The 27,924-nt window shown below is 47.3% G+C and overlaps 1 protein-coding gene across 2 annotated transcripts in view; it reads right to left on the bottom strand.

The window, feature by feature from the left end:
• Positions 1-27,924, bottom strand: part of LOC135899549 (uncharacterized) — a 32,401-nt gene that overhangs the window by 1,260 nt on the left and 3,217 nt on the right. Inside the window, exons 2-8 of one of the 2 annotated variants that reach the window (XM_070537551.1) lie at positions 26,395-26,528; positions 20,249-20,269; positions 9,755-9,910; positions 5,997-6,095; positions 5,075-5,226; positions 783-891; positions 147-355 (exon numbers count right to left, since the gene is read on the bottom strand). In XM_070537551.1, coding sequence (XP_070393652.1) covers positions 228-355; positions 783-891; positions 5,075-5,226; positions 5,997-6,095; positions 9,755-9,910; positions 20,249-20,269; positions 26,395-26,528 — 799 coding nt within the window. In that variant the 3' untranslated portion in view covers positions 147-227. The remainder of the gene's footprint in view (positions 1-146; positions 356-782; positions 892-5,074; positions 5,227-5,996; positions 6,096-9,754; positions 9,911-20,248; positions 20,270-26,394; positions 26,529-27,924) is intronic. The other variant, XM_070537552.1, reaches the window with a different exon arrangement.

Genomic DNA, 27,924 nt, shown 5'->3' on the forward strand with positions numbered 1-27,924 from the left:
TTTGCGCTAAATAAAGGCTCTTGAGCTTGCAACCCTAGAGAAAATAATGGCAAGCCTTACAGCGCCCTAAATAAATTACCATACAGCTTTCTATGAGCCAGATTTAGTTTAGAGTCACAGAGAATGTCTTTGTCGTTACTCCTTACAAAAAAGGTGGCCACGTGGAATCAGGACATGGGGAGGTTTTGGCGCTGCCTGCAGTATTTTCGGTGGTCTATCACGCTGCTTCATCGGGCAGCGCAACGAGCAGCAGCATAGCCGACGACCGAGTGAGTCGCAGGGAGAGCCGAAACGTTGTGACGTCCTGATACTGCGTGACCCCCTCCGTGGCCAGACTTCACGACACATGCTCCTCCTGGGAAACGAAGCCGAAAGTGTTTAGTAGAATAATTGTTGTAGTGAATTATTTATGAAGGTTCGAGGCTTGCCAGTACTTCTTCAGGTGTTTCGAGGTCCAGGACCTTGACTTGACCCAAGAAATGATGAGAGTTAAAAGTGTAATGTCAGTACTCCTTTAACGTGCACCGAAAGCGTAGTAAGCGTTTGTGTACTCCGCCCCGTATGAAAGAGGCCGCCAAAAAAAGCAAGCCGAACCCGCGAATTCGAGCAGGACGCCATAGACACTGCGATGCCGCGGTGGGCAAACAACACGTGCCCACATGCAACGAATAAATAAGACAGAGCAAATATAGGAAAGCTCTAGCCGCCCCTGACCGGCAAACTAGAAACTTGCACCGACGGGCGGCTGTAAAGGGTGAGCTGCACCTTTAGATGGCGGTTACCTTCGAGAAGGAACTCCACAAGTGCCCATGACTGGTCTTGCCCCGTGTAAACACATTCCCAGAGGCCGCTATCGGCTTCGGTCACTCCAGGCAGGTACAGTGTTTGCATCTGAAACCCCGAAAGATATACAAATATTTAGGCTTTATCTTATGTTTCACCTGTTTTTCCACGTCGCCGAGAGGCTTAATATGACACCAAAGAGAAACACATTGCTTAACCGGAATTATACTCTCGCAAAACTCTACCTCCACGACTTCGACTCCGTACAGCATTTGCAGTTCGCTGAAGTGAAGCTGGGAACGCTTTGCGCTAAACGATCCGCTTGCGCTGCGGCTGCGGAAATGTGCTGCATCAGAAAGTCGGTGGTTGCGGGTTCCCCGTCTGTGGTCAGCCGCTGCCATTTTTTCGACTAACAAGGCCAGATCGTGGCACGCATCGACGCTATCGATCCCCAACCACTGAATATTCAGAGCTTTGTCAGCGATATTGACGCACAGCAAGAAGCTCCGAGCGTAAAAGAGGGCGAAAATATCCCTGAAGTCAGCAACTGAGAAGCGCCACTTATGGGAAACCGGAGGAGGCAAGGACCGAGGTGGGGAACTCAACAAGTGAACTCGGCTGGGCACATGGCCCTCGGGAATGTTTGCACTGTAAATTAGTAGTGTGACGAGGAAGCAGAGAAAAAACATGCGACGAGTGCTTCTGCATATTCCGTTACATGGCGCTACTACGTTAGAACGAATGAATATCAAGTATGCAGCCTGTCTTTATTTTATTCTTAGACAAATATTTGCAACGACGCGCAGCGTGGCGGCACAGCATGCGAACACTATGGTAATCAGAAGCGGCAGCCAGTGAAGTTGACAAGCCGTCGCCTGAATTATAGATTAAGAGAGCAATGTAATAATGTCGGTAAAATGTAGCGGTTGGCGGCTGGTGTTGCGCTATAGCACGCGTGGATTCGAACAACCTTGGAAAAGACCTTGGCTTTGTCAAGACAGAAAGACGAACTAACAAAAATAACAACTGAAGCAGCAAAGATTGCAAGTGTAGGTTACTACTTGCCTCTCTCTGTCAGAAAAAAAGTATTGGGATATTTGAATTGGTGATAGCGGTCTAATAGTTTGACGGTCGTAACTGCTGTGTAGTGTGACGTATCATTACTCTCTGATAGTGTGACTGTTGTCGCGCGAGAATACGTGCGTGTATCAAAACAAAAAATCGTATCCCTGCTCAAACGTCTGTAGTAGGATATCTGCGTCTTCGATGTATATATGCGTGATTCAGTTTAAAGTAAACCAAAGTAGAGCTTCCAGGCTGCTCAGCTGTGCTCTTTGGTACCATCGTACTACTTTCCAACTCTGCTCGCCTCTGTCGCCAATGCGTCAACAAAAACGAGGACGCACACGATATATGATGTAGGCTAATTAGTCTGCAGTCGACAGAAACATAGCTGCGCGAATGTAAAGCACAATGAGGCCGCGCTCCTTTTTTTTCTGTAAGTTAATGTGTCTCATTGGTTCAGCCCATTCGCGCAGCAGCACTTTCATTTATTTTGAATTCACTCCGAAACAGGGCTCTGAAGCTTTAGGGAAAGCGGAATTGATCCGAAATTGTCCCGGCAGTAAAAGCCGCGCCCGTCCGTAAGCGAGGTGGTGTGCGTGCACGATCTGATTAGGGCGCCAGAGCGTTTTAGGAAAGCTTAATGAGGCTTCGGCTTCCGTGATCCGCGTCCTCAGCGTGCCACCTGCGCGCATGGTCCCTCGGGAACGCGCGTCACGGAAGCGGATTGGCTTGCTAAGCAGTGCCGCAACGTCCGCGCGTGCTGATGCCCGCGCACGAAGCTTTCGTGACCCCGGCAATAAGGTTATGCCGGATGCGCGACAGGAACCGAAAACATGCCTGTTTTAACGAAGCTCGCTTACTCTCTAATCAGAAGCTTTCTAAGTAGGAATGCCAGCAGCGCTTAATGTTACTGCCTTACCCAATAGAACTCGTCATAACACGAACCTAACAGCTGAATCATTTTCCATAATGCGTTATGACAAAGACTGCAAAACATGGAGAAATCTAGAAAAAGAAAGCTAGGACACGGTATAGTTCCTGTCCATTTTTGTGAATGAAATCGCGCTGAAATCGCCACACTGAGCTCCTAATGTTTATCGGTCCAACTATGTGACTGCTGACTTAAGGCTCAAACCGCGAAATCTGCGACGATCATTCCTAACAGGAGTCAGAAGTCTGCAACCAGGCGCCGATGTACGTAGAGTAAGCTGCGCACGTTGTAGCCACACAAACACACGAAACTCAATACATTAACAGCAGGTCAGAACAAAATATCTTCGCGGAGGCTTTATCTGAGTAAGTTTTTCTTTTAGACGACATGTTTTGTATGTTTTTTATCTTCTCGGCCATTTCAATCCCCGCTCCCGTCCCCTTCCTTGTGTCGTGTGTGTTTTTCGCGCCTAGTAGCCAAGATGAATTGTGACCAACTCGCCCAACAAGACGTCCTACGACACACTAATTGTTTCTAAATAAGGCTTCACTGCATAAATTTGCAATGCAGTGAAGCTGTAGCACAGCTCAACGACGGCGAATCCAACGTAACGCGCCTTTAGTGTTCTATTGCACCCAGTTGGGTTCAACTATGCCGTGGATTGGCGCGGTCAAGTCAAGTTTTAGGAGAGCCATGTTGGTAATAAAAGGTCTAGCTACAGGTCCCAACATGTAATCCAGTGGCAATTGTCGCTTGTTTCAAACAACACTTAAAGCGTAATCACGTAATCTATTGGTAATAATCACGTAATCAAATTGTTATATGCCAAAATTTTTTATTGTATAACATTTAATATGTAACACCTTATACCATGTTCCTGTGTATCACACAAAGCCCTTCCTGTTACAATCCCTGATGGGATTCACAGTATCAATAAATGAAATGAAATGAAAGCCTCGAGGCGCTGAGTAAATGATCAGCTTGAGATGCATTTAGTGTCGTGCGTTAAGTACATTTGAAAAATAGCCGAATAGACAGAAGAGAGAAGGCAAAGACTGTGACCTGAAGAAATCGGGGTGATCGAATTGAGAGCCTGATTGCCTGTCTGCTATTCTGATGAAGAAAAGGCAGTTTTTGCGGAAACACTAGCCCGTGGGACAAACATAAAGTTCACACTTCGATATGGAACTCCGATCGATTAGTTAACTCAAGATCAACGCTGTGTTATTTTCATCATCATCATCATCAGTCCCATTTTATGTCCATTGCAAGACGCAGGCCTCTCCCAGCGATAGCCAATTACCCCCGTCTTGCGCTAAATGATTCCGATTTACGCCTGCAGATTTCCTCATTTCATCATTTCACCTAATTTTCTGCCGTCCTAGGCTTCGCTTCCCTTCCTTTGGCAGCCATTTTGTGAATTCAATAGTCCGCGGGTTATCTGCCCTACGCATTACACGGCCTTCCCAGCTCCATTTTTTTCTCTTTATGTCGACTAGAATAACGACTATTCCCATTTTCTCCCTAATCCAGGCTGCGTTATCTGGTCTTTATAAGTATTAGTAATCAACCCAAATTATGAATGCTACTTATCGATATCATTTATGTCCGATTTTCTGCGCCATATGTTTGTTATTTTATTAAAATAATCACCAAGCTAAAATCTAAAGAGAGGCGTGCCACAACACGTAGTAATGAAAAGTGGACAACCCCACTAGGTCTTTGGTTCCTAAAATTGGTCCAATTTTGGGAACCAAATTCTAGATATCAATGTCCCTGGCATCATAAAAAATACGAGTAATCTAACATTAGTCCGTAAGCACTTCAAACATCATTTCATTCACAGCGCGGTAAACTCGTGCTACATTTGCAGTACTTTCATACTAATATTTCCCAAGTACTAGCGCTGTTACTGTGTAGTTTTTTATCACAACAGTTCACTGACAACTAACGTCGATACAAATAAGCAGCTTCATTGACTTCATAACCTGTTTAATCATTATTTATTTATTTTGTTCCTGTAAAGGAGGTGACCTCACTTATGCGATGAGTGCACATATGACTTGCTTTATTTTTTAATCAAGAATATGGATGCTGGTACACTTACGATGTGCTACCATTTGTTGTGTTTGTTGCCCGGCCTCCAGCAATTTCAAGCCAACTTTCATGGCGTTTCGTTCTGATGTTCTTTTTCGCGCATTGTTATGGGAATCAATAAACTTCAAATTAGGAGACATTACAAAAATAAATAGATAAAATTGCATCAGGCGCTGTTATGTAAATAGAGGCGCTAACCTTCCCAGCCCGGCGTGTGGTTGCTCGTAGACTTCCATTGAGGTGCCACTCGAAGCGACCCGCATTGACCAGCTGAGCTGCAGAAGGGGGCGGAGGGCGGCAAAGTAGCACCAGGCAGGAACCCGGGGCCACGATCACAGGGGGTGCGGGCACTGCGGCCGAAAACAGCGATTCCTTCACATTTGTAAACAATGCTTCCTACATTAGTAGGACGTCCTTACGGCTTCCTGTTACGGTTTGTGCGCGTCGGGTTTATTTCGACCAGTTTATCAACCTAAGTAACTTATAACACAGTATTGGTGGTGTACGACCATAAGACCCGGTGAAGTTAACAGATCATAAAGGTAAGGAAAGCCTGCTATGAAACCAAAGAAAGAGACCGGGAGGACAACCGTTGCCTGAGCTCAATTGGTAGAGCACGGCACGCGGAATGCGCAAGATTTGCGTCTTGATTTTCTGAGTTCTGATTTCTAATGATGAGTTCCGATTTTCGTAATGACCCGCCGTGGTTGCTCAGTGGCTATGGTGTTGGGCAGCTGAGCACGAGGTCGGGGTATCGAATCCCGGCCACGGCGGTCGCATTTCGATGGGGGCGAAATGCGAAAACACCCGTGTACTTAGATTTAGGCGCACGTTAAAGAACCCCAGGTGGTCGAAATTTCCGGAGTCCTCCACTACGGCGTGCCTCATAATCAGAAAGTGGTTTTGGCACGTAAAACCCCATTATTTAATTTTTAATTTTCGTAACGCGGAAGATCCGATTTTTCTTTGCCTTATCATTTCCACAGCTCAAGTAAAAAACACAGTTAGCTTCGCCTAACTGGCATCATTCTATGTTGCCTTCATGTGGCTGTATTTAACAAACAAAAAATGAAACCGCCTCGGTTCTCTTTTTTGTCGTCCACAAGAGAGCTCGGCTGACCAGTTAGCGAGACGAGGGCAACAGGAGGCAGCGGCCGCCCAGCAGTCTCCATCCAGCAGGCATAATGTCCAGCATCGCTGGGCCGAAGGTCCGTGAGCTCTGCGCAAGAAGAATCACTGCGTGTCGACTCTCCGCATTTTTTACGACGCGCTGCAAGTCGAGAACAAGTGCCGCATGCAAGTGCCTACACCTTCATGTTTTTCTTCCTTTACGCTGCACATGGAAAACGCTTGCCTAATGGCTTGTATCCGAAAAAAGAATTTTACAACATCGAAGAGAGCTAACGTCACAGAAGAAGGCCGTGCAAGCGCTATTGCGCTTTTTGCGATCTACCAGCCTTTGCGAATGCCTTTAACTGGAACGCCTTTTGTGTGTGTGTCTCCATGTGTGCGTGTTTCTTTATTTTCCTTTTTTAGCGTTTTCCACTCTGTCATCTTTCTAACCCCCATCCCCAGTGTAGGGTAGCAATAGGGAGACTCCTATGTGATTAACCTCCCTGCCTTTCCTCTTCATTTTCTCTCTCTCTCACTCTCTCTCGCTCCAGCCAGGACCGAAAGGCACGTACAAGAATTATCCTGATGCGTTACTGTAACCGTTTACGAACTCTTATAACATTCCTGAACTAATAATGGCCTCACATAGAAACCTGTAGCTGAAAATGCGCATTTATCCGACGTGTGTACTCCACAAGCCACAACACAAATCTGCATAAATCGATTTCTACACCAAATGACAAGGAAGCGTACTGTTCAGAAATTGACAATGACAGTTGTGAGGCGCTTTTGGGGTAACCTGATGCGCTGAAACCATTGTTAGCCACACAGTTCAAATGCATATTACGATGGCGCGTCACTACCGATTATCAATGCGCATGCCTACTAAAAACGTGAGGCGTTCTCGAGGGAGAGTTGGAGGTCAGGTAGCTGGGGACCGAATTCCCGAAGTTGTTGCAATAGTGTCAGCAAGGCTTACAGTGAGACCCATGCTTGGCGAACGAACGAATAGTGCCGATTTTAAACGGTTATTATACGGAAATTATGACGTGACCCTTCATTACTTGGCTTTAAGAGCTACAATCTCGTTTAGTTACATGACTGCAGCTGTAACACTGCTGCACAACATCAGCCGTACAGAGTATCGTGGGACCAGGAAAACTCTTGACGTACTGTACGTTTTACTTGTGTGCGAATTTACCCTCGGAATGTTTTACCTGTGTGCGAATTTACCCGCATATGCAAATCACGCTAAGCTGACGCGAGAAAAGTTGTCGCGTGACGAAGGAGTGACACTTGCAGAAAGTGGTTTAACCTTGCCACTCGACAGCTCTACAGTGCATCAGTTTATTATCGCTTGCGTCAAGTTTTCTCGCCGTGATCCTCATCGAAATCATTTATTCACTGCGTAAGTTCTCCAGAAACATATGCTGGGTTGTACACAGATATTGGGTTGCAGACTCCCATACGTCTTGCCGAAATCACCTGCGAAGTGACTGTGCATTGTTATGGAAAACGCAGCGTCAGCTGTTGCGGCTAGCACAGGTGAAGATTGAACGTTGACTGGCGCTGAAAGCTCTATGCCGTTTTTCTTGTAGCACAAAAAGCACAAAGACGTGGATGAGAAAGCAGACACACACAGCGCCTGTGTCTGTCTGTTTTCTATTCTACGTCCTTGTGATTTTTGCACTACAAGAAAAACTGCAAAATGTTACACCAACAAGCGCAAATATCTACACTGATGGGCTCTATGTCACAGCTGATTGTTCTCGTTTTTACCACGCGACACAAGTTCACGACGTTGTGCAAAAACAATCGAACAGTTTTGCACGTATGGGCAAAACGTTATGCAGAGAGAAACCTGAGTTAACTGGCGCGGCACCTACATCATCTGTAACAAACATTATCTATAACAGAAACTTAAAACATTCTTTTTGTGTGTGTGAACGAATCCTCGCACATAAAAGTTGAAATCTGAAAATACAAAATAACGAATAAGTCAGATTCTGATAAGGTTTTTGTAAGACTGCACTGCTGCAACTTTTTTGGAAGGTAATCAAAGGTCGATCAGCCGATCCACATTATAAAACCACCAATAAAATCACGAATAACTGTAGAGGATGTCATAATTCAGGCCTAAATTGAAGTCGGAGAAGCGCAGAGTAACTTTAGTTTCGAAAAAAAAATGCTCAGAAACATGTATTAAAAGAAAAGGGCGGCTAAAGTGCACAAATATTTGTAACTCAAGATCAAGGACACAAAATGAAGGAACAAGTCAAGAAAGCTGCCAACCAAGCACAAGGTAAATGAAAGTGTACACAAACAACCAGAAGTCAGTAAAGAGAAAGTCAGATAAACAGAAACCGTGAACTGGATGCAAAGGATGGAAACAAAAAGGAAAAGGGAGATTTACAAATACGGAGAGAAAGAAATCAGGAGGTAAAATCTTTACGACAATGGGCAGTACAATGCTGTCTGAGGCCCAAGCTGGCTGTCTGAAGATAAAAACATACCAGAGAAAATATTCGAAACAGGATGAGACATGTGTCTGCTGCAGAAAAGTCCTGAGAGGACTCATCACATCCTAATAGAACACCAAGCTATTTACTAAGCAAGAACCGTAACAAACGTTCACCTTCAAGAAACGCGGGGATTCAAAGCGGATGGAAGCATTAGCTGGTCAGCAGTCGAAGTAAGCAACAGACGTTTAGAGGCAGAGAAAGTGTTGATGAATTCGGAGTCATTACAGGCATAGGTAACTAACTGTACAATGTAGAAATAAAGGTTTTAATGAAGAGAGGTAAACAAAATGCCAGAATCTTTGAGGGATATGATACATCATTAGGTCAAGCAGGCTAGGTGACTATTTGTCGGCAGTCCGTTTCGAAAGAGATATCAATAAATATCATCAACATTATGAAATGAAAAATTGTCATCCACCTGAATGTAGCGTGAAGCTAAAAAGGAAACCCATACGGTTTCTCAGGAAGAAAGCTTCGCAGTTGAGGAAAAATTCCCCTGGTCCGGGATAGCTTTGTAGCTTCGTGCTACGTTCGGGTGGATGACAGTTTTTCATTTCATGACACTACCTCCACCTTGAGAGATTCGGCAGAACTGATTTGCAATGAGCAATGTCATCCTCCTGTGTGAGGGCAGTGCCTTGATTTTTGAGGCCCGAATTGGCAGCCTGAGGAGAAAAACGTACAGGAGAAAATGTTCTCTACAGAATGAGGCTGCCACAGAAAAAAAGGAATAAGGAGGCGACAAGCACATTCTAGTGAAACGTCAAGATATTCACCCAGCCATTACCGTGTAGGAACTTCCTCCTTCCAGAAACACTGTGGTTCAAAGCTGATGGGAACGTTAACTGGTAAATGGTCAAGATAGGAAAAAGTTGTTTAGAGTATCGACGAAAAAAAAGAAGAAAGTCGGGGAGAGATGGCAGCGGGTCACAGGCATATAGTAAGCTTTGCAACATAATGCATATAGGGAGAGTGCTAGATTGGCAAAGCCCATGTCTTCGGTTTCCCGGTATCCAGTAAAGTGAAATACGCACACAGCCACGCTTAAACTGTCTATACGTTCATGCGAATAAAAAAAAAAAAACATTCAATACCATTAGCAAGCCCTCCCTCAAGAAAGAGCAAACAGAGCATATTACTTAAGGCGTGGGTTCAAAATAGCTTAATCAGCACCGCAAAACTTGGTGCACTTCAAATCGAAGGTACACGCGTGTTGGTCAAGAGAGCGTGCGCATGCGCTCACCTAGGCGTCCACCGGTGAAGAGCTGCCGGCGTTGGTCGAGCTGGAGCCGACGGCCGTCGTGCTCCCAGTGCAACGTCGCCTCGGGAAAGCGGCTCCGCAGTCGACCGGCGTCGGTGCAGTGCAAAGTCGCGTTGCTGCCCGCTGGCCTGCGCAAAGCTGGCCGCACAGATGACTCTGAGGGCGGAAGCCGACCTCCAGGCGTGTTCTGGTAGCCGAGCCTGTGCTCGAGACTGTGCTTGAGATTGAGCAGACGGCGCGCGTAGTAGAGCGCCACGCGGAGTCTAGTGAAACTTGCACTGGCGCGATTGTACTACTGGTTAGATAACGCTAGCTGGCTTTGTCTCTGTGTTGTTCTTCTTATCTTGTCGAAGTTCAGTATCGTGGTAATTTGTAACAGATTATGAGCTTCAAGTGCAACTTGGAGTTTTTTTTTGTTGCTAGTTATACTACTGAAAGAAAGCAAATCTAGTTGATACAGCAAGGTTGGCGACGACTTGCAGCAATTCTTCAGTTGTGTTGTTACGCTACGGCAGCCGTAGTACTTTCGTCAATTGTAGAATGTCAACAAGGAATATGAGAGAGCTGCTTAATGCAGAAGCTAGCAAGAATCTTGTGTGTCATGCTGTATGCGTCTGTGATGAGGATATATCGAAGGTGGGTATTGTAAAGCTCTGCACTTGGTGATGCAAATGTTAATGACGCTTGTGCTAACCGCTCCACTTGTGCTAGCCATTGGTACCATTACAACTTGTCGTAGTGTTCAAATTTACCTCCTTATATCGGCTGGCCAATGAGCCGGAGTGTTGATGTTCAGCGTCAACGGCATTTTGGTGAAGGCTTATGATATTGTTACGTAAGAAGACGCAAATGAAAAGCTATATACAAGTATATTTACAACGTAATACGCCGCACTTGGCCAAGAGGCAACAGCCCGCGCTAGCCTCCAATCGTTGTCGTCGTCTTCGTACTGCTCGCCTCTTCGTCATCGGTAATACTATTCCGTAGCACTACCCCCGGCGGCAAAAGCGCCGTCCCGGAACGACTAAAGGCCGGACTTGGAAACAGTGTAGTAGGCCTTGAGCCTACTGACGTGCACGACATCACTAGGTGCCACAGGAGATGACGAGGTTGAGCTCACAGGGGCAATTTCGTACGTCACAGGCGTCACCTGGCGCAGCACGCGGTAGGGCCCTGTGTATCGCGAAAGGAGCTTCTCTGAAAGTCCGACGTGACGGGAGGGCGACCAGAGGAGCACGAGCGCACCAGGCGAAAACTGTACGTCACGGTGGCGGGCGTTGTACTGACGCTGCTGAGTGGTTTGCGAGTCCGTCAGTCGAGCACGGGCAAGCTGGCGTGCATGGTCGGCGAGAGCGATGGCGTCGCGCGCATACTCGCTTGTTGAGATCGAAGCAGGAGGAAGTGCCGTGTCAAAGGGCAAGGTCGGTTCGCGACCGTAGAGCAGATAAAAGGGAGAAAATCCGGCGGTGTCGTGCCGGGAAGAATTATAAGCGAATGTGACGTAAGGAAGGGCAATGTCCCAGTCGCGGTGGTCCTTGGAAACGTACTTTGACAGCATATCGGTAAGAGTACGGTTTAACCGCTCTGTCAGGCCATTGGTTTGAGGATGGTATGAGGTAGTCAGCTTGTGTTGAGTGGAGCAGGAACGTACAATGTCGGCGATAACTTTCGAGAGGAAGTTACGACCACGGTCAGTGAGCAGCTGTCGCGGGGCGCCATGAAGTAAGATAATGTCACGCAAGAGGAAGTCCGCGACGTCAGTGGCGCAACTGGTAGGGAGAGCCCGCGTGATAGCGTATCGGGTGGCGTAATCAGTTGCGACGGCTACCCATTTGTTCCCAGAGGATGACGTGGGAAAGGGACCGAGGAGGTCTAATCCAACACGAAAGAACGGTTCCACAGGGACAGTGATCGGCTGGAGATGACCGGCAGGTAGCACCTGAGGTGTTTTCCGACGCTGGCAGGTATCGCAGGCAGCAACATACTGTCGGACGGAGCGAGCGAGACCAGGCCAATAGAAGCGGCGGCGGACGCGGTCGTACGTGCGGGTTACGCCAAGATGTCCTGCAGTAGGTGCGTCATGCATCTCAAAGAGCACAGTCTGTCGTAGATGTTTTGGCACGACAAGAAGATCAGATCCGTCAGGAAGGAAGTTCCTTCGGTACAGAATGCCGCCCTGGAGGACATATCGGCGAACGGATGCGTCGGTAGGTGTAGAGCGCAGACGCTCGATGAGTACTCGCAGCGATAGGTCTTGGTACTGCTCATCGGCGATGTTAGCGAAGGCAGACACAGAGAAAATGCCGTCGGCGGTACTACTGTCGGCGTCGTCAGGCTCGTCTACCGGGTAGCGAGACAGGCAGTCAGCGTCCTTGTGTAGTCGGCCAGATTTGTAGGTGACAGAGAACGAATATTCTTGGAGGCGTAAGGCCCAGCGACCAAGTCTTCCTGAAGGGTCTTTCAATGAGCATAACCAACAAAGCGCGTGATGGTCTGTGATAACGGAAAAGGGTCGGCCATATAAGTATGGGCGGAACTTCGCAACCGCCCAAACTAGGGCCAGACACTCACGCTCAGTGATGGAATAGTTGCGCTCCGCGGGTGAGAGGAGCCTGCTGGCGTAAGCGATAACACGGTCGTTGCCGCGCTGGCGTTGTGCCAGTACTGCGCCAATTCCGTGACCGCTGGCATCAGTACGAACTTCGGTAGGCGCAGAAGGATCGAAATGGGCCAGAACGGGAGGCGTTGTGAGAACGTCGATTAGATGCGAGAATGCAGAGGCCTCGTTATCGCCCCACTGGAAAGGGGCGTCTTTTTTCAAAAGCTCGGTTAGTGGTCGTGCGATGGCCGCGAAATTTTTCACGAAACGGCGGAAGTAGGAACAAAGGCCGATGAAGCTGCGCACATCCTTGACACACTTCGGAACAGGAAAGTGCGTAACGGCATGGATCTTGCCTGGGTCCGGTTGCACTCCGTTCGCGTCAACGAGATGCCCAAGGACGGTAATCTGGCGACGGCCGAATTGGCACTTCGATGCGTTCAGTTGCAGACCGGCGCGACGAAAAACGTCCAGGACTGCCGAGAGGCGCTCGAGGTGCGTAGCGAACGTTGGGGAGAATACTATGACGTCGTCCAAGTAGCACAGGCATATGGACCATTTGAAACCGTGAAGAAGGGAGTCCATCATGCGTTCAAAAGTGGCAGGAGCGTTACATAGACCAAACGGCATCACTTTGAATTGATAAAGACCGTCCGGAGTTACAAAAGCAGTCTTCTCGCGGTCGAGATCATCCACAGCGATCTGCCAGTAGCCGGAGCGGAGGTCCATAGAAGAGAAGTAGCGAGCACCATGGAGGCAGTCAAGGGCGTCATCGATCCGAGGTAGGGGATACACGTCCTTTTTGGTAACCCTGTTAAGGTGCCGATAATCCACGCAAAAGCGCCATGAGCCATCCTTCTTTTTTACCAGTACAACCGGTGACGCCCATGGACTACATGACGGTTCTATGATGTTATTGGCAAGCATTTTGCGAACTTCAGCGTGAATAACTTGACGCTCAACCGGTGACACTCGATACGGGCGGCGATGAATAGGAGGGGCATCGCCGGTATTAATGCGATGTTTAACAGTTGTAGTTTGGGCCAAAGGACGATCGTGAAAGTCAAGAATATCGTTGTAGGAAAACAGAACGCGGTAGAGCTCACGAGCGTGCTCGGACGGCATGTCGGGCGCAATCATTTTCTGTAAGTCGGCGATGGTGCAAGTTGTCGACTGAGATGGTAGAGGAGGATCGGCTGAATGGCTGTCTACCTCAATAGATGCTATTGAGTGATCTTCGAATGAGCAAAGCTGGGCCAGAGACATCCCGCGTGGCAGCACTTGTGTCGTCAAGCCAAAATTGACCACGGGCAGGCAGACGCAATTAGCCGTAATAGATAAAACGGTATGAGGTACCGTGATCCCGTGTGTAAGGAGGACGTCTTGTATAGGAGCCGCGATATAGTGACCGTCGGGCACTGGTGGGGATGACACTAGGTCAACGTAAGTCAGTGCCGTAGGTGGCAAGCGAACAAAGTCGACGGAACTGAGGCGACTGGGGTGTGGTTCAGCGGGATCCAGAACAGGCAGGTCAAGGCGGAGAGTACTGGCGGAACAATCAATTAGAGCAGAATGTGCGGAGAGGAAGTCTAAGCCGAGGATGATGTCATGGGGACAGTGGGCGATGACCGTGAATAGCACGACTGTTGAGCGATCGGCGAAGGAGACGCGGGCGGCACACATACCAATTACGGGGGCTGTTCCGCCATCGGCGACACGGACAACAGGCGTCGTGGCGGGCGTGATTATTTTTTTCAGGCAGGTACGAAAGTCCGCGCTCATTACCGACAAATGCGCCCCAGTGTCTATAAGAGCAGATACAGGAACACCGTCGACTTGCACGTCAAGAAGGTTCAGATGAGTGGGCAACGTCAGTGGAGGATTTGGCGGCGTAGGGAGCAATGCAGCGTCACCTCGAGGCGCTGCATCATTCAGTTTTCCGGCTGGGAGCGGCGTCCGAAGGGAGTCGGCGAAAAGGAGTGACGGGGCTGGGGAGAGCGAGATTGTCGTCCTTGGGGCGAAGGTGAACGAGAATAGGGGCGGTTCGGCGCAGGAGAGTCAGTGGCGGCATTATCGGAGCGTGCGGCATAAGGACGAGAAGGGCCACCCGAGGGGCGAGAATAGGCAGTATAAGCAGACCGGGTCGGGGAAGTCCAGCGACTTCGACAGTGCCGAGAAATGTGCCCGATGCGACGGCAGTGAAAACAAATGGGCTTGTCGTCAGCAGTGCGCCATTCAGCTGGGTTGCGGAAACGTGGTGGGTAAGACGATGCGGGACGGGGCGGAATCGAAGAAGCCGGATGGGTATCAGGGTGATGGGCCGAGCAGATGGTGTGAAGGCCCATGTTTTCGAACTCCTGGCGGACAACTGCCTGGATCAGGGAAACCGGGACTGCCGGTGCGTTGGTGGGGCTGGAGTCGAAGGCAGCCGGATAGGCGGCCTCAATCTCACGCCGAACGATCTTGGTAATATCGCCGGTGTTGTTGGGACGAGGAGCGTCGGCACAGGAAGAAGTCACTGGGGTGTTGGGCAAACGGGCAAACTGCTGATCGATACGTCTGCTTTTAGCGAGTTCCAGGCGGCGGCACTCTTTGATAACAGCATCCACCGTCGCGACGTTGTTGAACACGAGCAAGTTGAAGGCGTCATCGGCAATGCCTTTGAGGATGTGGGATACCTTGTCTGACTCAGGCATGTGTGCATCAACTTTGCGGCACAGAGCCAGGACGTCCTGAATGTACGTGACATAGGGCTCTGTTGACGTCTGCACACGGCCGGAAAGCGCCTTCTGCGCGGCAAGTTTGTGACCGTAGGGGTTGCCGAACAAGCCTCGGAGCTTTTGCTTGAACGAATCCCAACTGGTGAGCTCCTCTTCGTGCGTCCGAAACCAAACTCGAGGAGTGCCACCGAGGTAAAAGACTACGTTGGCGAGCATGATAGTAGGGTGCCACCGGTTATTGCGGCTGACGTGTTCGTACAGGCTGATCCAGTGGTCGACGTCGTCCCCATCTTTGCCCGAGAATACGCCAGGATCACGAGGAGCAGGGAGAGAGATGTAGGTCGTCGAAGTGGCAGGAGGGGTCGGAGGCGGCTGAGTCGAATTGTCATCGCCGGGAGCCATGAAGCTAGGCTCGACGTACCGTCCACTGCGAAGCTCCGTGACGAGGTACAGGGAACGTCCAGCTCCACCAGATATGTTACGTAAGAAGACGCAAATGAAAAGCTATATACAAGTATATTTACAACGTAATACGCCGCACTTGGCCAAGAGGCAACAGCCCGCGCTAGCCTCCAATCGTTGTCGTCGTCTTCGTACTGCTCGCCTCTTCGTCATCGGTAATACTATTTCGTAGCAATATAATTGACGTCAGTAAGCGAGCTAGACACATGAGTCCCATTAACGCCTGAATGATTTTAACACATGCGATCAACCCCTGCGCCAAGTGGGGAGCACGTGCCGTGTGTGGCACAAACTTGCCTACAGGCGTTAACGACATGCAAGACTAACACATGCAAGTCTACAGCTTTTTTGCCGCGGTTTACACTTTCGGCTGCAGTGACCACAGGATGGTAAGAACTCGAATTAGCCTAGACCTGAGGAGGGAACGGAAGAAACTAGTACATAAGAAGCCGATTAATGAGTTAGCGGTAAGAGGGAAAATAGAAGAATTCCAGATCAAGCTACAGAACAGGTATTCAGCTTTAACTCAGGAAGAGGACCTTAGTGCTGAAACAATGAACGACAATCTTGTGTGCATCATTAAGGAGTGTGCAATGGAAGTCGGTGGTAACTCCATTAGGCAGGATACCAGCAAACTATCGCAGGAGACGAAAGATCTGATCAAGAAACGCCAATGTATGAAAGCCTCTAACCCTACAGCTAGAATAGAACTGGCAGAACTTTCGAAGTTAATCAACAAGTGTAAGACAGCTGACATAAGGAAGTATAATATGGATAGAATTGAACATGCTCTCAGGAACGGAGGAAGCCTAAAAACAGTGAAGAAGAAACTAGGAATCGGCAAGAATCTGATGTATGCGTTAAGAGACAAAGCCGGCAATATCATTACTAATATTGATGAGATAGTTCAAGTGGCTGAGGATTTCTATAGAGATTTATACAGTACCAGTGGCACCCACGACGATAATGGAAGGGAAAATAGTCTAGAGGAATTCGAAAGCCCAAAGGTAACGCCGGAAGAAGTAAAGAAAGCCTTGGGAGATATGCAAAGGGGGAAGGCAGCTGGAGAGGATCAGGTAACAGCAGATTTGTTGAAGGATGGTGGACAGGTTGTTCTAGAGAAACTGGCCACCCTGTATACGCAATGCCTCATAACCTCGAGCGTACCGGAATCTTGGAAGAACGCTAACATAATCCTAATTCATAAGAAAGGGGACGCCAAAGACTTGAAAAATTATAGACCGATCAGCTTACTGTCCGTTGCCTACGAAGTATTTACTAAGGTAATCGCAAATAGAATCAGGAACACCTTAGACTTCTGTCAAGCAAAGGACCAGGCAGGATTCCGTAAAGGCTACTCAACAATAGATCACATTCACACTATCAATCAGGTGATAGAGAAATGTGCGAAATATAACAAACCCTTATATATAGGTTTCATTGATTACGAGAAAGCGTTTGATTCTGTCGAAACCTCAGCAGTCATGGAGGCATTACGGAATTAGGGTGTAGACGAGCCGTATGTAAAAATACTGAAAGATATCTATAGCGGCTCCACAGCCACCGTAGTCCTCCATAAAGCAAGCAACAAAATCCCAATAAAGAAAGGCGTCAGGCAGGGAGATACGATCTCTCCAATGTTATTCACAGCATGTTTACAGGAGGTATTCAGAGACCTGGATTGGGAAGAATTGGGGATAAAAGTTAATGGAGAGTACCTTAGTAACTTGCGATTCGCTGATGATATTGCCTTGCTTAGTAACTCAGGGGACCAATTGCAATGCATGCTCACTGACCTGGAGAGGCAAAGCAGAAGAGTGGGTCTAAAAATGAATCTGCAGAAAACTAAAGTAATGTTTAACAGTCTCGGAAGAGAACAGCAATTTACAATAGGCAGAGAGGCACTGGAAGTCGTAAGGGAATACACCTACTTGGGGCAGGTAGTGACGGCGGATCCGGATCATGAGACGGAAATAATCAGGAGAATAAGAATGGGCTGGGGTGCGTTTGGCAGGCATTCTCAGATCATGAACAGCAGGTTGCCATTATCCCTCAAGAGAAAAGTATATAATAGCTGTGTCTTACCAGTACTCACCTACGGGGCAGAAACCTGGAGGCTTACGAAAAGAGTTCTACTCAAATTGAGGACGATACAACGAGCTATGGAAAGAAGAATGATAGGTGTAACGTTAAGGGATAAGAAAAGGGCAGATTGGGTCAGGGAACAAACGCGAGTTAATGACATCTTAGTTGAAATCAAGAAAAAGAAATGGGCATGGGCAGGACATGTAATGAGGAGGGAAGATAACCGATGGTCATTAAGGGTTACGGACTGGATCCCAAGGGAAGGGATGCGTAGCAGGGGGCGGCAGAAAGTTAGGTGGGCGGATGAGATTGAGAAGTTTGCAGGGACGGCGTGGCCACAATTAGTACATGACCGGGGTCGTTGGAGAAATATGGGAGAGGCCTTTGCCCTGCAGTGGGCGTAACCAGGCTGATGATGATGATGATGATGATGATGATGATGATGATGATAATGATGATGATGATGATGATGATGCTTTCGGCTCGATGTAGATATAGTCGTGCTTGCATCGCTCAGTCCACGGAGCCGTTTATTTGCCCAGGAAGTTGTCGTGCCTATTCTTTCGAAAGTAGGATCGTCTGCCTTGCAACACTTAAAGTTTCAGCTGAACCACTTATCATATACTTGTTTGTAAAAAACTACGGGTAATTTTTTTTGGTGTTCTTTCAACTCTATGGATGGAGGAAAGCTCATACACGAGTGTACGGCGCTGGCTTAGACATAAAAGTGTGCACGTCGTCAGAACGTGTACGACGTCTTCAGAGATCTTCATATTGTGGTGCCAGTTCAGGATTACTATATATGATGGGGATGATGTGCTTAGTCTTCAGAATGAGATTCCCCAGATAAAAGAGACTGCACTAGACAATATGGGGACCTAGCGCATTACTATATTTTGTTCACCGTTGGACATGCTGCATGAATGAATCTTTCTTTCTTTCTGTTTGTTTCCTTCTTTCTTTCTTTTCATCAAAGTAATAACCAGAACGGAAGAAATTCTTGCCCAACATACATGCTTTCACGGGCCTGTTTGTTTTTTTATTCTTCGCGTTTACAATCAGCCCAATAAAAAGTCTAATAGATCATCCTTTATCAGCGCGGAACGCCCAAAGTGGCGAAAGCACGCACAATGCCACCATGGCCGCTTCCGCAAAAGCAAACAAGGGCGGAATCCCCAAGCCGATCAAATTTAAACCGCGCCCAATTAACGAGCACGACCCCGTGATGCAGGCGCCATAATGCAAGGGCTTATTTTAGAACGCGGACAGCTTGGACGTGGTGGCGCGTCGCGTACTCTCGTCATTCGGGTCACAGGGTCGCAAAGTCAATCAGCGCGCCATTCAGCTAAAGGGAATCCTCGGGTTGCGAAGCGGAGGCTGCGGGCATGCAGCAGCAGCACTGCGGGAAGAGCGAGGCTTCTTTCCCGCCCTTCCCTCGTTTTTCTCCTCTCCCCTCCCATACGTGACGGGCCTGTGTTGCGTTGCGAGAGCGTGACTGGTGTGTCTATCACGTCTCGGGGTGGCCAAGGGCGCGGCGTCCCGCCGCAGCCCTGCGAGTGCGTAGAGCCTGAGAATGAGCAGTTGCAGCAGTATATGCGCTTGGGTTTGACGCCTAAGACAACAGTCTCCACTGCGCTGAAGTTTTCACTACTCTTCATGGCTGCTCCCCCTCGTCCACTACTCCGCTTCCTCTCTCTCTCTCTCTCCCTCCCTCTCTCTCTATCTCTCTCTCTCTCCCTAGGCTTCAGCTCATGCGCTACATCCAGACTTGAACGTGAAAAACGGTGTGTCTGGGGCACGATTAATGATGGAATTATTTGCGAGATGCTCTTTTTTATTTCTGTTGTTAGCTGAATTCAGCGGCTGAGATTTCGCGAAGTCCTAATGATGAATACTGTGGGTTTTCTGGTGTAATAATAGCAGCACAAGCCCTGGAAGTTTATTTTGCTTCCGACCTTGTGGGAAACCTGGCAAGGGAGCGCGCCCTACAGTCAGGTTGTTTAAGTTGTCACGAAGACAACTGAATGGTGTTATTGTTGCCTGTGCTTTGGTTAGTACGATGGTCCTTCCGTACTTCGCTTTAGCGGTTCATTTATGTTAAAACACTGAACTACTTTTCCTAAACAATTTATTATAGTTAAGGGCGAAAAAACATCAATAGATTTGCAATAGATTTATTACATGGACGCCGCTGCAACCAAAGAAATTTTTTTTTCTTTTTCTTGCGCGTAAATTAGGCGGATGAAGTTTTGCAGAGACTGAATTGTGAGTAAAGTGGGCTTGTCAGTGAATAACAGCTTTCATTTTCCTTTTAGCTCATATGATGAACTAATGACTAATATACATAAGCTACCAGGTTGCTTCATTTCTCGAAGATACAAGAGCACCGCCTTTTTTGTTTTACGGTCTGGTGAAACGATCCCTTCGTCGGATGTGTAGCACTTCATATGATAGAAGTAGTTGTCTAATCTCAATTAACGCTTCAATTAGTTGCTCCATCGAGTACTCTACAGTCAATTTGCATCAATACTATTACAGGAGTGTCATTGGGGCATGCATGCCACGTGAACATCGTGTAAAGGCAATTTGCACGCTGCCGTACAAGCTCACCTTGGAAGTTGGAAGCGACACCTGGAAGAATGTTCATACGTTAGTTGTCAGAGATAAAGGATTATGACCTGCAGTAATTGACGAAATGATAAAGCAAGTGACAGGTACACGCCTAATAAAAAATACATCATGATTAACCTTTTAAGTCGAAATTGTTGTTGACATTACCCTACTTATCTGTCTTTCACTGCATACATCGTGGGCTGTCGTATTACAAGATTCTTTCTGAAGGATTTCATACTGTCCCCGTTGTTTACTGCTTCCTCAATCTTTCCGGCATTGTTATTTCAAATATTACTGACTTTCTGCTTGCCTATCAGCTTTGACAGTTCAGAGAATTCTACCTGTTCTTGAATGATACACTTTCAAGATTTGTTGTTGTTTTATTAGTACTTTGTTACTTGTAGAGCTTACCTACTTGCTGCTTCTGTCCCTTATCTCCCACTTCGATTTGGCTTCTGAAATCCGTGTAGTTACGCTGTCATTCCTTACTTTTATGTTATTTTCATCTTCCTGCTCTAAAGCTGCCCATTTTCCCCCGAGAACTTGCGTGAATTCATAGACCCACTTTTACACTGATTGGGTGTAGGTTGGCCTGTTTCTTGTCGAATAATTTTGCTCTTTCTCTCTGCAAATTGAGTTACAAACAAAAGGAAGCGCAGTCGAGAGCGGCAGAGAATAAGAGTTTAAGTTAGGAAATATAACCTCTCTGTCTCTCGTTTTTTTTTTCTATCTCTCCCTATCTTGCTTGCGTTTGTTCTTCAGTAAGTTGCCTCTTAATCAACGATGTTAAGAGGGCTTCCCGATGGTGCAAATAAGTAAACAAATTTCTATCGCTATCTCTTTCTGTCGCCGGTGTTCGTGTTGCAGTAGTAGCAACACTCGGCCAACCCATTCTCGCCTATTTCTTGGCAATATTGGTCGGGAACGTTCCACACATCAGAGGACAAGTAAAAAAAAGAAAAAATTACCGACGATTACGTTACTTCCTAATGCGAAATTTGAGCGCAGCAAATAAGCTGTTTCACCTTTTCGATAGATTGAGGCAAAGAAATCGAGCAACACATGTATGCGCTATCACAGAATTTTTTTTTTTATTTTTCACACGTATTCCTTTAACAAAGACTGCACTAACAGTTCTTGACTGTCATGAAGGAAGCTTTGTGGTCGGAGAAATAGACTGATATATGTTCGACTTGGTACACCAATGCTTGATTCTCAAAGACGAGATCTATACAAGTGCCTCGCGAGGTTGTCACAGCCGTGGGACGCGTTACGAGCGAGAGGAACGGAATGTTCTCCCGCATAAGTGTTAGGAAATTGCTGTTTGTCTTTATGTCAACATTAAAGTCCCCCACTACTAACATCGGTGTGGATCGATGGACGGTTAATGCGAGTTGCAGGAAGTGCACGACGTCTTTCGTGAGTGCGGTAGCGGACTCACGAAAGCGGTATCGGTCGCTGCTAGCGCTGGGGGGATGAAAGGGGGGCGGAGCTGGTTATGAGGCCGATGATAACGCCGACGACGACGCGAAACCCAGGAACGGACGCCAAAGAGCCATTTGTGTAGCCAGCCCTCCTCCACAGTCTCTCCTCCTCCCTTCCATCATCCTCCCTCGCCCGGAGAGCCGACAGCGCGCATGCGAGGCGGCGGCGGAGCAGATTCGTCGGCGAGCTGGTTACGAGGCCGACGACGACGACGACAACGCCGACGACGACGCGAAACCCAGGAACGGACGCCAAAGAGCTGCGCTCTAAAACTCGTTGATAGAGTCTTTTCTTTGGGTGGGGAATGTAGTCGTGCAGTGTCAGTGTGTTGATACCGCCCCGACCTATACTGCCAACAGTCAGCTCACCGCCGGCGAGGTCGTCCACGCAGGGAGCGAGCCGGCACAGTCCGACGTCCCACTGCGGTCCTCGGCAGGGCCGGCCGCCCCAACGCGGCGCCGGATTGTCGCAGCGTCGCGTTCGCTTGCCGGGGCTGCGGCCGCAGCGCCGGGCGCAGCGCCACGGTCCCCAGGGACCCCAGCCACCGTCCACGGGACACGCGCGACCGGAGTCGCACACGCGTCGTTCCCGATCCTGGCCGCCGGCGCACAGGCGATAGTCGGCGTGCCCTCCTGTTGCGGGCGGGACCGACCGGGCGCAGTGCTCACGCTGTGTGACCTGACCCTATTGTTGCGTATCCTATATGGTCTTTTACGTCCAAGTACCATTACCCTATTTCTCCAACAAGCGCCTTCTCAAGTGCTGTGCTATGTGCTCTCTGTCTCTCTCTCAGATTCAGATTCAGATTTATTGGTTCCAAAAAAACGAAGTAATTACATGACAAATATACAGACGAGGGTCCCAAAGTGACAGAACTGTAGTGGGACCCTCCGTTAATAATAACAACATTGATGGTGATATCAATAATCAGCAAATTAGCGTATTATAAACAACATCTACAGATCAAATACATCATTAGACACGTCATTTGCAACCAAACATCCATCCCATCCTTCACCCCCCATCCCCCTCCCATGTGTAGGGTAGCAAACTGGTTGAGCTAAACTGGCTAACCTCCTTGCCTTTCCTTCTCCACTTTTTCCTTCCTTCCTTCTCGCAACGGTTTCCGGCTGCGCTCGAGTGGTTGTATGCTTAGTGGAAGAAAGTACAGGCGATTGATTGATTGATTGATTGATTGATTGATTGATTGATTGATTGATTGATTGATTGATTGATTGATTGATTGATTGATTGATTGATTGATTGATATCTAAAGTAAGACAACGGTCATCCGTAGTAGGGCAAACAAATGTTTGCTTTTTTTTTTTAAATGAAACTTCCACAGAGTTTTCACAGATCGCCAAAATAAATCGTTGTTGAGCTGATTAGATAACGCCAGCTCTCACTTCTGCTGCGCTGCTCGGCAATAGCAAGGCGGAGGCAATTCGCTCGAGAGCGTGTTACTGAGCGGTCGCCGTTTCCTCCTTCCACCATTCCAGTGTCGGGAAACGGCGCTAGGATTACACGTTTTCATCTTCTTAGACTGCCAACGGACACAGCGGCAAGATCAAAAGACAGGGAGGCGCGAGACAAATGGGTTTCCGTGCGCCCTGTCTTTGTTTCCTCCGGTCTCTGCGGTTGCACGAGGAACGCCTCAACGGGTTTCTTCGTATCGGGTTCCGCTCCGGTGGAGCCCGAGGCGTTGCACGGCGGGGCGTCTTTGTTCGTTCGCTTAGTATAGGCCGCCGTCAGTAGATCAGGCTCATTAAATGTATTTATTCTTGCGCTTACTGTAACGCGAGCCATTACGGGCTGCAAGTGGTGCCGTAAAGAAATATCTTTCCTATATCCCGGCCTCACAAAAGAATTGCTTCTATTCACCAGCGAATTCCCCGTCTCGCAGAGAATAAATGTACCGTGTGGACGCGGGTCGTTTTTCAGGCGGAGATCGGGAAAACCTTGGTTGACAGAAAAGAACTATATATAGAAAGCCTCTAAAAGCTGCGAAAATACAGAGCATAATATTAAATGTCTCCAATTCACTAAAGACACAGAGTGATCTTTCACCCATTATACCAAATCTGTAATTCGCAGGCAAGAAAATAACAAAAATAATTGGTATATTTGCGTATCCACCCGTGCATTAGTCGTATAAACGTTTTGTAGTAAATGCATGGCTATCGACGCATGCATTCCGTTAATTTGAGAGGAAATGAAACGTGAATGTTGATAAAAGCCCAGTGCCCGATGCGACGTCACGTATTTTAACTTCGAACTTTACTCCATGCTTGAGAAATCAGTGTGGTTTTGCAGGAGAATAACGCTCCAGAGAACATTATAGGTTCAAAAACATTCCATTACTCAACATCCAGTCCGTTACCAAAGAGCAATACGACAGACCAAAAAAGTGGAATAAATAATAAAACGATGGGACAACATATCGTCATTCTTAACAAAAAATAAAAAAGGATTCAAAAAAGAAAAGCAAGTGACACTTGACGAAAACCATATGCCTTTATAAGACAGTCAAATTCATTGAGAGCTAACCCTTTAGTAACTGCGAAAGAGTAAAATACGATAAAGACTGATTACGTTCACTTACTAATAATATGCTGACGTTCAGTTTGTACAGCTAAGCTATGTTTCTTACGTAGCAATGCGTATGAAAATAGCTTGTTTGATATAAAGTGCACTTTACATACATCGCCTTGTATTTAATGTTTGTCATATCGGCTATTTCAAGTGTACGTATGCAAGCTCTCACTGCATCAATGCTGATGTTAGTGTTTGTTTTGTTTGAAGTAAACTGAGTTTAGGTGTACTACGTTTTTCATTCCTTTAAATAAAAATTTTGTTACTTTTCTGCTTTTCTTTAGAAACATGTGCTATGTTTATTATTACATGCTGCCGACTTGTAACAATGTATTTCAAATGCTGCAGTTTTATTAATATAGGTGCAGAGGCCTTGGTCAGGTATTGCTATATCTTTAGTTCCTGCACATATTTTTGTGTGTGTATTCCAAAGAAAATAAATCACCTGAATCAGACCTCAATCAAAACTCACTCGGATCCTGTATCTAAAGGTGCGTGAAAAAAAAGAGGAAAAAGAAAACTCGCGCCAGCAAAATTTACGAAAACCAACCAGGTTGATTACGAAATTATCAAAGTTTGGCAGCGTTATACGGCTAGTACTGCTCTCCCGCAGGAGGGAATTATACAGTGCTATCTTTAATACTATAAGAAGAAGTGTGCCAGTCAAAACTACGACGTCTAAAATGCATAACTAGTACGCAATGTGCCCGTACGCAATGAGCCCGGCGATGAAACCGGCAAGTCCGAGCACAGGTAGTAGTGAGAACACCGAAATTTGAAGCGATTTATACAAAGAGTGAAACAACGTAAAAGCAAACGTCCCTATTAAGCCAGACGTTTCTGCGAGGGAGAACTCCAAATATACAACCTGACTATATTTCTCAAAGGACGGGAAATAGTGTCCCAGTCTCTCAGCTTTTTATGCCGATACGACGAACTGATGACCGCCACATGACTGCCACGAATTCCTCGGATCACCGCGTCCTTAGCCTCCAATTTTTCCTAGTTAGCGTGACAAGGATGCAGATCACATTGTTTCATTGAATTAGCCTTGCGCAGGTCGAGTCAATACAAAGGTCTGCCTTGCTCAATTAACGGAAAGCTATTTGTATTGTTTGTCTTCCTCTCTCTTCCTTTTTATTACGTGCCCAGATTTCAGTGCTAGCCAGCGTCGAGGCAATAAAGCGGCACACGCCAGCGCAGCTTCTGCGGCTTTATTCTTTGCCGCAGACGAACGGCCCACAACCTCATTTGCATGCATCTTGCCAAGCGGGTAGGGACAAGCCAACCTGCACCCCGAAAGTTGAAATTATTTAAATTTATTGAATACCTGAAATGCTTCCTCGACAGAATGATCGCTCAGTCCGACGCGCAGATTTCGGCCCCTTAAGCTGACTTAACGTAGAACCTGAGGCTCGGCGCAATGTCGCAGCTGCTATGGTATTGTCGTGCAGAGCACGAGGTTGAGGGTTCGGTTCCAGGCCGCGGCGGCTGCATTCAGATGGTGCGGAATGCAGAAAACGCCCGTGAGCTACTTGGAATTAGTTGCACGTTAAGGAACCTCAGATGGTCGAAATTGATCTGGAGCTTTCCACTGTAATGCGTTCCTCATAGCGAAATGTGCGGAAAACATGATTTGCACCGCGCTAACGTGGACTACAGGACGTTAGCGTCCTCTTTAGCGCGATTCAAATTATAAAGTAGGAATCAACCACCCGAGCAGTGCTCCTTGATAAGCAACTGTGCACCTTCGCGACGCTAAACAATTTGATTTGAATTTGTTTTATGACCATGGTATTCGCGCTACCCAGCGAGGCTAAATGGCAAATCGTCAATCTTGGTGATGTGCATTAAAGAAATACACGGGGTCGAAATTACGTCCGAACCCCTCATATGTGGCGGCTTTCATATCCCCGCGTTGGTTTAGAAGGTGAAACACCAGCCAATCAGTGCGTCAGCTGTGTCAAATCAAGCCCATTTCATCGGGTTTATGTAAATGGGAGGGTGCAGAGTCTATACGTATACAGAGCGTGGCCTGTGAAACTGTAAATGGATGTAGTGCTCACCCGAAGGGAAGAGACAGTGACGCGTTCGCGTTTGTACGCCGAGGGAACAGCTGCGCGAACATTCGCTCCACGCACTCCAGCTGCCCCAGGTAGCCAGCGCGTCCGTGCCATGCGTACTTGGTGCTGCAGTGGAGCTGTGGGGAGAGGATAACACAATGGACGTTGCACCCACTCTGTTATACGAATAAGCTTATTAAAGCGAAGCTTTCGTAGCTGAAGCTTACGTATCCGTAACTCGTATAGCACTCTGGAAACTAGTTTGACCCTGATGAAACAAGACTATAATAGGAGAATTATAAAGATAACAGTTCGACACAGCGAACCATAACGGAAATCTCAAGACACTCGAAAATACAATCACAGCGACAACCATGGCACAATCGAAACGCAATCTAGTTGCATTCGTAAGACGCTCGAAACACAATCGTAGCGTCAGTCATGTGACACTCGAAAGCGCACTCATAGGGAAGATCATGAGACGCCAAGAAAGGTGTTCAGAAGGGCAATTATAGGGTCAATAAATTGATTGCACACTATTCAACTAACTCTTAGCTTACACGTAACTGCCTACCTGTGCGCTGGATTTGCATAATTGTTTTTTCTTCGTCAGCACAATAAATACGAGCACATGGGGCGACCGAAGTCCCTCAATAATTGAAGAGGCTAAAAAAGCAGAGCCACTACATTCAAAACTAAAATACGGTTCCCCAAATGTTTTCGGGAATTGTGCTTTAATAGGCATACTGCATTATTACAATAGATTTAAACAGCGTGTATGGACTCGATATGGACTCGATACGAACATTTTCGATTCTGATGTAGCAAGAGATGAATTATGTTATCCCTCTGAATTTATTTGCCTTCAGGGACTCTTTCGGTGACTTTAGTGACCATTTATTGCAGAGTAATTGGCAGTCCTCTGTACCAAAGTACAATCTAACAGCACGACATTTTTTTGGCGCTTCTATGTCGGTAGTTGATGAGAAACATCAATGCTGCTCTGCCCAGTGGGCTCGGGACAGAGAAGGAACGCCCACACATAACTCTCCGGCCCCTTGGGCAATACTAGTGTATTGCTCGATAAAATATCGCTCGTGTGGATCTACTTCTTCAATGCGAAGACTTGCTTCCAGCGGGAAACAAACCCATAAAATGCTGCATGCGGGTTCAGGTGCTTGAACGCATGTGAAAGGGTGCGTGCTGCCAAGTCAGGCTTCATTTCCTCATTTGTTTTTTTTTTCTTCACATCTCCTCCATCTGTGTCAACCGCTGCCATCATCGATTGCAACAGCCGGTCACCTTTCATTGCCCAAAGGGAACTTGAAAGGAAGCTTTTCACGCTGTGCCATTGAGAGAGAATCCACGCAGTATTGGTGGCGCGTGACTTATTCGGATAAACAAGGCTGATTCCGGCGAGTTCACTCGAGTTCAAAAAACAACACTTGCTCTTTGAGCGTGGGCTTCTTTCGTATCCGTGGTGAAAGGGTCTTGCCGCTTTTGACTGGGGCTGGAAAAACAGATCGTTTATGG

The sequence above is a fragment of the Dermacentor albipictus genome, chromosome 4 (genome assembly GCF_038994185.2).
Source record: "Dermacentor albipictus isolate Rhodes 1998 colony chromosome 4, USDA_Dalb.pri_finalv2, whole genome shotgun sequence".
NCBI lineage: Eukaryota > Metazoa > Arthropoda > Arachnida > Ixodida > Ixodidae > Dermacentor > Dermacentor albipictus.